This window comes from Athene noctua, chromosome 13 (genome assembly GCF_965140245.1).
Source record: "Athene noctua chromosome 13, bAthNoc1.hap1.1, whole genome shotgun sequence".
Taxonomy (NCBI): Eukaryota; Metazoa; Chordata; class Aves; order Strigiformes; family Strigidae; genus Athene; species Athene noctua.
Genome location: NC_134049.1, coordinates 21425569 through 21435356, shown reverse-complemented (window position 1 = coordinate 21435356; position 9788 = coordinate 21425569). Strand labels below are relative to the sequence as shown.

General features: G+C 61.7%; 1 protein-coding gene across 1 annotated transcript; it reads left to right on the top strand.

Moving 5' to 3' along the window:
- The first annotated feature begins 256 nt into the window (after positions 1 to 256).
- Positions 257 to 9458, top strand: C13H15orf39 (chromosome 13 C15orf39 homolog). The gene is made up of 4 exons (XM_074917006.1): positions 257 to 307; positions 5441 to 8678; positions 9181 to 9218; positions 9443 to 9458. The coding sequence occupies exons 2-3, from the start codon at positions 5501 to 5503 to the stop codon at positions 9216 to 9218; spliced, it is 3216 nt and encodes a 1071-aa protein (XP_074773107.1). The 5' UTR covers positions 257 to 307; positions 5441 to 5500; the 3' UTR covers positions 9443 to 9458.
- The last annotated feature ends 330 nt before the right edge of the window (positions 9459 to 9788 follow it).

The window sequence follows — 9788 nt, the reverse complement described above, 5'->3', positions numbered from 1 at the left end:
CCGCTCGCAGCGCGCCGGGCAGAGCGGGGCAGAGCCCCGACCAGCTCAGCGCACATGTGACGGGCTGGGATGGGCTGGCCCGGCTCGGCCCGGCCCGGCCCGGCCGGTCCCCTCCTCCGGCCGGCCCACACGCACACCCAGCCCTCCTCCTTCTCCTCCTCCTCCTCCTCCTCCTCCTCCCACTTCCTCCGCACAATGCAGGCTGCCGGCCGAGCGGGGCAGCGGCAGGCGCCCCCCCCCCGCCGCCGAGCCCCCCGCCCGGCCCCGTAGCGATGCTCCGGGGGGAGGCACCGCGCCGCCGCCGCAGGTGAGTGCGGGGCCGGGGCCGGTCCCCGCCGCGCGGGGGCCCTGGGGGAGGACACCGGGGACGCGCCGGGGCCGGAGCCGGGGGGGACGGGGAGCGGCAGCTGGGGGGGTCTGGCCGCGCCGTGCCCGCTTGCCCCGAGCCCCCCCCTCGGCGGGCAGCGCTGCCGGCCGGGGGGATGCGCTGCGGGAGGGATAACGGGCGATGCGGGGATAATGGGCTCGGGGCTCCCGTCCCATCGGCTTCACCCGTTTATGGGCACTTCAGTTCATGCGGGGGGTGCGCCCGCCGGCTCCCTGCCAGGACGGAATCCCCCCCCCTCCCCCGGGGCTGCTCGGGGGGTCGCGGGAGCACAAACGCCGGGGCTGGGGGGGCGCGGAGGGGGCGGCGGGGCAGGAGCGGGCGGTGCTGCCGGGGCCGGGCTCTGCGGGCGCGGGGGGGCCAGCCCGGGACCTGACACGGGTGGGGCGAGGCGTTTGTACCCGTGTGTCGGACGGGTCTTAACCCCCTAAAATTCGGTTGTCATTCCGGAGGCAGTTGCTCTGCCCTTCTGGTGGCTGCTGCGTGCTTCATTAAGTTGGTTTTTTTTTTTTTATAAAAGTGAATACTGCTGGGGTTTTTTCAGGAATAGCAACCTAATTTGCAATGCAAGCAAGGGCTTGCGGTGTGTGTTCGGTGAGGATACTGCCTTAAAAAGCAGCTGGCTTGGTCCGAGTGAAAGCTCCGGCTGGGCTTTTGCCTACCTGGGAGAAGCTCGGGAGCTGCAAACTTTTTGGAAAAGGGCTAAGGTAGGAAATGAGAGAGCTGGGACTGCTGAGGCCTCTGGTTTGCTCCCCCAGATGACCTCAACGGGGGGAGCCTTGCCAGTGATCTCATCCAAACGCACCGGAGAGATGGGAAAGGTGACCTCCTCGGCAGGGACCCAAAGTCCCAGCGATTGTGAAACCGGTATTGCAGCCGGACGGGAAACCGCCTTCTGACGGGGGACAGTCCACCCGCTTTGGGGTGACACGGGGAGAGCCCCCTCCGCCGCGGGACCCCGGGGCCGTGTCTGACAGGGGGCTGCGGGACGGCTGGGGATGCCCAATGCCAGCAGGCTTAGGAGATTTGGGGGTTTATTTCTAGATTCCTGCAGGCTGGCTGGGAGTTGGCGGCTGTTTCTCCGCATCACGTGGCGATGGAGGAGGCGGGAGGCCCTGATGCGAGGCTCCCGCTTATTACTGCCGCGTTAGGGCATCGCCGCCCGGGGAGGAAATGCCGGGGAGCCGTGTGCTGCGCCCCACTGCCCCGGCGATAGCAGACACGGCCACGCTTGTTCGGAGCCGTCGGAGCAAAAAGAGACTCTCGTCTGAGCCATCCCCGGCAGCCTCGGCAGGCCAAGGAGCATTCCCGTGCCCTTTTGACATCCAAACGGCAGCAGATAAAGCTGGCTGTGGCCCGGGAGCGCTTATCGGGGCGGTTTCGCCTGCACGCAGCGGGGCACGTGCTCCTTCTCATTTGGTTTTACTTTTCTCCCTCCTGGCCAAACAGCCCCTTCTGGGAAAAACCCCCTGCAAAGAAGAAGGAGGGGAAAAAAAAAATAAAAAAACCTTTTTTTTTTTTTTTAAAAAAGATAAATAAATCCGTGGTGTGTAATCTACCCACTGCTTTCCCCAGCTGTGAGGTTTTGGTATCACGAGCGCTGGCCACATGTGTTAGTGTTGGCCCAGGCTTCCCCCCCAGCCCCAATTCCCACGTGCCTCTCTCCTCCTCACGGACCCTGGTCCCGGCAGCTTTCCAGAGGCTGGGGGAAGGGGAAGGAGGGCATCACCATGCCGGCTGCAAGGAGATAGTCCCGGCGGGGAAGGGCTGATGGTGACGGCAAGAGCAGGGCTGTTTTCCTAGGTCTGAAATGGCGCAGGTGTAGGGACAGCGCTGGCTGGGGCAAAGCCCCAGTGTATTTCATTGAAAGAGGGAGCCCATTAGTGCCCTCACCCTAATGAGGTTAATGAGCTCAAACCCTATCAGACATGGGAGAATCCCTGCGCCTGGCTCCGGCTGCCACCGTGGGATGGGCTTGCTCTGTTCCGCATCCTCCAGCGAGGCTGGAAGTTGGAGCTGGCCGCCCGCTTTCCCACTGAATTGGTGGGAAGGGATTGGGGTGTTCCCGAGGGGAAGGGTCTCCGTGTAACCCCGTTCCTCCCCCGCGGAAGAGGGGTCTCTGCTGCTGCGGTTGCAGGCGATTTGGAAATGGGGCGATTGCGTCGGCACAGCCGCTGTGCCCGGTGGTGTAACCCCGTCCCACGGTGACGGCAGGGCCGGGTGTACAACATCCCCAACGCCGCGGGTTTTGTGCGTCGGTGCGTTTCGGGGAAAGGGAAAGAAGCAGCAGGGAAATGTCAGAAATCACAAGATTTCTGTCCCAGCTTGTCCACCCCGAGCATCGTCACTGTGTGGAAGGGATCCCACGCCTGCATCTCCCTCCCACACAGCATCTCCCGGGAGACAGATTTAAACACCACCCTCCCGAGAGATCCCTCTCGGGCTGCTGGTGGGTGGGGATAGCAATCAGCTGGAAAGGAAAGTAACCCAGTTTGGGACCCCCTCCCCACCCGGCTGAGCCCCCTCCCAGTATGGGTGTAAGGAAAGCCTGTGGCTTTTTTCGAGGGGGGGATAGGCATGCAGCTGGCTTCTCTTCCTGGGCAGGGGCCTCAGAACATCTCAGCCAGCCTGTGGTGATGGAGGAGCCTGCAGCAACGCTGCCGGGCCGGGGCTGACCCCCGCCTCGGGCCAGGGTCTTGTGTGGAGAGCAGGGGTTTCGATTTTTTGGGGGGTTTTCTCCAATCTCTCAATTTGAGGGGAGCATTTTCCCTGGATCTAAGTGATAGGAAATGTAATTGGTTCTGGGTGTCTTGGAGATTACCATGAGGATAAAGCTGTTGGAAATGATGCAGTCACTCCACGACCCCTTATCTTTGGGGAGCTGCTTCTGAGGGTGCAAGGAGGGAGATGAGCTTCCTTCTCCATGGCAGGGGGGGCAGTGACCCTCCAAAGAGGTTTTCAGGAGTCCAGGGAAGCAGCATCCTCCCTGGAAAGCGAGAAGTTGTTGAAGTTTGGAAAAGAAACCCAACCCGAAGGAACGGCGGAGGGGTGCTGCCTGCTTGGTTGTGCCAGAGCTGCTGTTTTGGGGAAAAACGGTGGGTTTGAGCAGGAGCTGGGGAGAGGCAGATCTACACAGGGCTGTTCCCAGTCCCCCCTGAGCTGCTGCTAGGCAGGGGTGCCCGTGCTCGTGGCGGGGTGGACGGTGGACCTGTCACCCCTGTTTCTGCCTGCAAGTGGTCTGGCAGGGCTCTGCCTGCACAGCAGGGAGGGCTGGCAGGGCGTCACGTGTGGTTTGCCAGAGCGGGCTGTGTGCGGCTTGGCTTTGGACTCCAGCTGCGCTGCAGAGCAGAGCCACTACCTCGGGTCCCTTATCTGCCCTCGCAAGTCTCCCCAGTTATCTGCTCCATTTCCCCTTCTGTGGACAAGGCTTTCACCTTATCTCCACGCTCTCTTCCTCCATTTCCTTCTTTGCTTCTCTGCTAACTTTGGCCACAAAAAGAAAAAAAACCACAGTGGGGTGAAGAACAGGCATGAGATCCTACTACAGTAAGTCCTTCTGTGGGCTTGGGGGATGCTGGGCTGTGCTGAGAGGATGCTGAGCCATGGTCCAGTGATGCTCAGGCAGGTCTTGGGACTTGCTTGGGTGATGTACGTGATGCTCAGGTGATGCTGGGGGGATGCAGGGTGCAGGTCCAGTGATGTTCATGGGGCTGAAGCGATGCTCAGGAGATGCTGGGCAGTACTGGGGGGATGCCAGGAGATACTGGGAGAATATTGGGATGCCCGGGAAGGCCGGGCCCTGCTGGGATGGTCTGCCAGCTCCACCTGCTGGCATGCACCGCCTGACACTGCAGGCCAGCACCCAGGCCCACCGCAGCAGCTGCCCCAAATCAGAAGAGCCCCTATGGGAGAGGGTCCCCCTGAGCTGCCGGCTGCTGTGCTGGGGGAGAAGCCTCAAATTAGCTTGAAAGGTGAAGCTGAGGGGAGGGAATTGTGGGCACTCTGTGTTTGTGCCTCACCATAGTTTCCTGGCTCTTCACCTGAGCTGACCCGGCTTTGCTCCCTGCTGCCTGCAACAGACGCTCATTGAGGCTTCGAAACCCAAGCGGGGAGAGCTTTTCAGGGCTTTTCCAAGGAGACGGATGGAGAAATGCTCAGCCAGCCTACCAGGATCCCCCACCCCCTGCCAGCTTCGGGCTCCTACCCTGGCTCATGCAGGGCTGCCCCGGCCAGCACCGAGGGAGGGGCGTGCCTGACCGGATCCCTGGCTTCCACGCTGAGCATCAAAGGTTGCTTCTCAGTTGGGGTGGCTTGGGTTTTTTTTGAGATCTCTGCTAGCTGCCAGGAGGACGGGAGAAGGGAAGCAAGTCCCTGTTGCCCTTGGCGGTGGCTGACTGAGACCAGCAGGGCTTTCCACAGCTCCTCTCCTGTCCTTTAGCCTTCCAGTATGCTGTTGAACACCACAAATGAATGTGCCTTGGTTTTGGCTGGGATAGAGTTAATTTTCTTCCAGTACAATGTTGTGTTTTAGATTTAGTATGAGAATAATGTTAACACACTGATGCTTTAATTGTTGCTAAGTAGTGTTTATCGTCAGTCAAGGATTTTTCAGTTTCCTGTGCTCTGCCAGCGAGGAGGTGCACAAGAGGCTGGGAGTGAGCGTGGCCAGGGCAGCTGACCCGAACTAGCCAAAGGGCTATTCCATACCATAGGATGTTGCGCTTAGTGGATAAACTGGGAGGAGTTTGCCAAGGGGGGGGTCACTGCTTGGGGCCTGGCCGGGCATCGGTCAGCGGGTGGTGGGCATGGTACATCACTTGTCTGTCTTGAGTTTCTTTTCTCTCACTTTTTGTTAGCTTACTTTTCATTACAACCATTATTATTAGATTTTACTTTATTTCAATTATTAAACTTAGCCATCCAGCGTGTGGGCATGGTGACTTCTGGGGAGCTCTTGGCAGATCCAGTCACCCCGTGCCATTCCACCGCGGGCTGAGTGCTTGCCGTGGAGACTTGCTTTACTCGTGATTGATTTTCTCTCTCTCTCCTGTTCAGGAAGGCCAGCTCACCTCTCCCATTGAATGCCCTGGTCAGGACGCCAGCAGCAACATATAAATGGCCTCAAAACGGCACTTGGAGTCTCTGGACCCCGTGATTTTCAACAAGCTACCTCGGCTGGAGACAGAGCCCGCTGCTGGCTTCCCTGCCAGCCTCTGCAAATCCATCCCTGTGCCCAATCCCGGCTCCGAAAACCATTTCAACTACAAGGGCTCCTACTTTGCCTGCCCGCTGCAAAGCCCTGATGGCGCTGAGCAGCCCCTGGCACGCTGGAGCCCAGCGGCCGCCTACCCGCACTACAGCACCGGTGCCGGCAGCCAGCCCGTGCCGGCGGAGGGGCCGCTGGCGAGCTGCCTGCTGTACCGACCCGAGAGCCTGGGGACTGCCCTGCAGCCCCTGGGCACCGAAAAGGGCAAGGACAGCCTGATGCGGGAGCTGCTGATGGCGAGGGAGAGGTGGACCAGCCCGCCGCCAGCTCCGGGACACCCCTTCCCTGTGAGGAAGCCGGTGGCGGTGAACAAGGTGGCCCCCCTGGCTGTCCCCAAGCCAGTGTACAGAGCCCCTGCGTGCTTCGTGGACCCCAGGATGGCTCTGCCGCTGGGACCCCGGGCCGAGAGCCTGCAGCGGAGACCGGGGGATGCAGACTGGGCTCTGCCTGCCGCCACCCCCGCCAGCCACCCTCTCCACCCTGGCGAGCCGCATAGCAGCACCGGGCTGCACAAGAGGGGTCCCCACTCCGACCCCAGCCTCCCGCCGCTGCACCCCAGCCTAGTGCTGCCCACCAAGGAGAAGGTGGGCTCCCCCATTGCCTTCTCCCCCTACTACACCGCCTTTGAGAAATACAGGGGCCCCCCTGGCACCCCCTTCCTGGAAGCCAGCTGCCCTGCCACCCACAGCCAGAGGAAGGTGCCCGAGGTCCCCAACCTCAGCCTGGACCCCTGGCCCAAGCTCCAGCCGCCCGCCACCAGCCCAGCATACCGGGAGAGGCCAACAGTGTGCTACCCACCCACCCACTACCCGCTGTCCCTCCATAAAGCTGCCCTCCTCTACCACCCCCCGGCTCCCACCATGGACACACAGCCCAGCGCCCTGCCTGGTGCCTACAAAGGCTTCGGCTTTGTGGGCAGCGAGGAGCCCTTTCCCGGCTCTTACCTTAAGCCCCAAGCACCAAGGAGCTACTTTCCCAGCCCCTTGGACTCCTACATGCCGAGGGCAGCTGGCGCCGGCGCGGTGGCATCACCGCCTGCCAAGTCGGCAGCACTGCCGAGGGATGCTGAGCCACCGCGGCGAGCCGGCTACTTGCCAAGCCCCGGCTTTGCCTTCAGCCCCGGCGACCCGGCTGTATTTGGCACTTCCTTTGCTGGCACAAAGCTGGGCTACGAGCAGCACCAGGCAGAGAGTCCCCGGCGACAAGCAATGGTGAGGCACAACAGCGCTTTCCAACCTGTCTGTGCCCCAGAGAAGGTGCCTGGGGGATCCGGTGGGCTCACACAGACATTTGCCAAAGGAGAAGGGAGCTGGGAGAAACCCAGCCATGGGAAGCAGGAGCCCCCATACCCAGGGAGGAGAAAGGCCAGCCCAGCCCCCCAGGAGACCCCCCGTGGGGTACCATTGGCTCCCATTATTGTAGGGAAGGGAGATGCCTGCAAGGCCAAGGAAGAAGCGAAGGAGCTCATCCCCTCTTCTCCATCTGCCTCCCCCATGGAGAGGCTGAAAGACCTGAGGAACAGCGAGGTTTCTCCTTCCTCCCCACCCATGCCAGTGATCAACAATGTCTTCAGCCTGGCACCTTACCGAGACTACCTGGAGGGGACCGAGAGCCCAGCTCAGGTCCCCTTCTGCAGGGAGCATCTGCGAGGGGACACCCCACCCCAAAACATGGGGGGCAGCCAGGAGACTGCTGCACTTGGAGATGTCTTGACGACATCCAGCCCGCTGCCTGTGGGGACAGTGGCTGGCCAGGTGCTGAAGACGGGCAGCGTTACAGTCCAGAGCCAAGGGGAAAGCTGTCACAGAAGGGTCCCCAAAAAGCCAAAGCTTGTGCCCCGAGAGCCAGGGTCTCAGAAGAGCAACCCTGGTGGGGTGGGGAGTGGGGAGCCGGCCCCCGAAGACATGGTGCTGGACCTCAGCTTGAAGAAGAGACTGGTGAAAGCTGGGGAGACCCGGGGACCCGTCGGCTGTGCGGAGGGGACACCGGAGAGGGAGGAGGTGGAGGAGAAAGAAGGTCCAGAGGAGAAGGCGGGGGTGGGAGAGGGGGCCAAGCCCCAGGCGCTGCCCTTGCTGCTCGAGGTGGGCTCTGGGGACAAGAGCAACTTCCAGAGCTCGGCCACCTTCATGTTCAAAAAATACAAGATCCTGCGCTCCCTCCCGCCCAGCACCGTGCCCCCCCAGCAGCCCAGCAGCACCTGCGCCCCCCAGCCCAGCCCGCCGCAACCAGCCCCCTCCAGCAGCACCCCCGTGCCGCTGCTGCCACGGACCCCCCCCACCTCCCCGCCGGCCAGCAGCCCCCTGGCCCCGCAGCCCGGCCCCCAGCCCAGCACCTCCGCTCTGCGGGGTGCTCGCCCAGACCCGCAGCAGCCCCCGCTGCCCGAAGCTCCCAGCGTGCTGGGAGAGGAGAGCATCTCTCTGCCTGGGCCGTTCGAGGTCCCCGGCCCGCAGACCTCCGCCGGCCAGTATTTCACCACCCTGCACTCCTGGCTCTGCGATGTTATTTCCTGCTCGGTGTCCAGGTCCTCCCCAGAGCTGCTGCAGGAGTGGTTGAAGAAGGCAGAGCCGGCGGAGGAGCTCGGAGAGATGCCCAAATCCCCGCCCAAGCCCAAGAATGGCTCCAGGATCCCCGAACCTCAGAAGGCCACCAAAGGCAAGGAGATATGGCTGGCTTTCCAGGACGTGGCCGCTCTCCTCACCAACCTGCTCTCTCAGCTGGAGACCTTCATGTTTGCTCGAAAGTGTCCTTTCCCGCACGTCGTCCGGGCAGGGGCCGTCTTCATCCCCATCCACGTGGTGAAGGAGAAGCTCTTTCCCAAGCTCCCTGGGGTCTCTGTTGACCAAGTGCTGCAGGAGCACAAGGTGGAGCTGCGCCCCACCACACTCTCGGAGGAGAGGCACCTGCGGGACTTGGAGCTGAAGAGCTGCAGCTCACGCATGCTGAAGCTCCTGGCACTCAAGCAGCTCCCTGACATCTACCCGGACCTGCTAAACCTCCACTGGCACAACTCCATCAAGCAGCAGCTCGGTAGGTAGCCCGGCATCTCCCGTGGAAGGACTGGTGACACCAGTGGGTCCCTGGGACTCTTCCAGGGAAGCTCCAGCTGCATCTTCCTCCCAGATCCTGCTCTTTGGTGGCAGCATCCATCGCTGGAGTGGTCCCTCAGCATCCTTGTCCTGCCAAGAGTTCTGCGCAGCAGAATATTTGGCTTTTCTCTGTCAGTTGTGGTGGGAGAAAGATTGAGCTGGAGGGTGGTGGTGGAGCCGAGGGGTTGTCCCTGCCTGCCTGGGTGAGAAGAGTCATCCCCGGGATATGGAGTCTGTCACCTCCAGGCCACCTCTCCCCCTCTAAGGGCAGTGGGGTCTGGTGGCTCAGGAACACGCTGGCGGTGGGGCAGCATTCATGCCACATGCCAGACCTGCCACCCACGGCTGTCCCATCCCACCGGTGACAGTCCCACAGCCCCTCCCTGTCCGGACACCCTTTTGCTGCTGCTTGAGGCCATTGCCAACAACTTTATTTCTTCCAGGTTCAAGCTCGCAGGCTGACCAGCATCCCTCCAAGTAGGTAACTCTTCTTGTCTGTGGTTTATATGTATTTATAGGATTTGTATGCATTTTTGTGAAGGTCTAAGTGTATTTGTGTATATTCACCATGATGACGGGGAGCTTGGGCTGGCTGGGGAGGAGCACACAAGTGGATCTGTTGCCAAGGCTGGGCTGAGGAGGATTATTCAGGGTGGGGAGGTGAAGACCCTGCTGTCCCTAACCACTCTTTCCTCTCCCAGGTAGCCCTGGCGTGGAGGCACTGAAAGCTGATGGCAAAGTGATAGCCATGGATAGCACGAAGGAAAAGGAGGCACTGAGGAACATGTTATGGGCAACAGCTGAGCCACCCACCCGCAAGGATGGGAAAGGGAAGGTCCCCCTCATCCCCTGAGCGGGGTCCCCTCCCAGCAGCAGCGCAGTCACCCGCAGACCTGCAGGGAGATGCTCGGCTCCCACCGACAGAACAGCTGCACCCGAGGATGGGGATGGGTCCTCCTGGGATGCCTGGAGGCCACCGGCACCGCAGAGTCCTCCAAGGATGCTCCTCGGGGTGGGGGGAGAACAGCAGCAGGGAGGGACACACGGCCCA

Bases quoted from the DNA above. Each gene is read 5' to 3' on its own strand.
- C13H15orf39 (XM_074917006.1), top strand. From the start codon at position 5,501: ATGGCCTCAAAACGGCACTTGGAGTCTCTGGACCCCGTGATTTTCAAC. The intron at 8,679-9,180 runs GTAGGTAGCCCG...TATTTCTTCCAG, and splicing joins CTCCATCAAGCAGCAGCTCG to GTTCAAGCTCGCAGGCTGAC.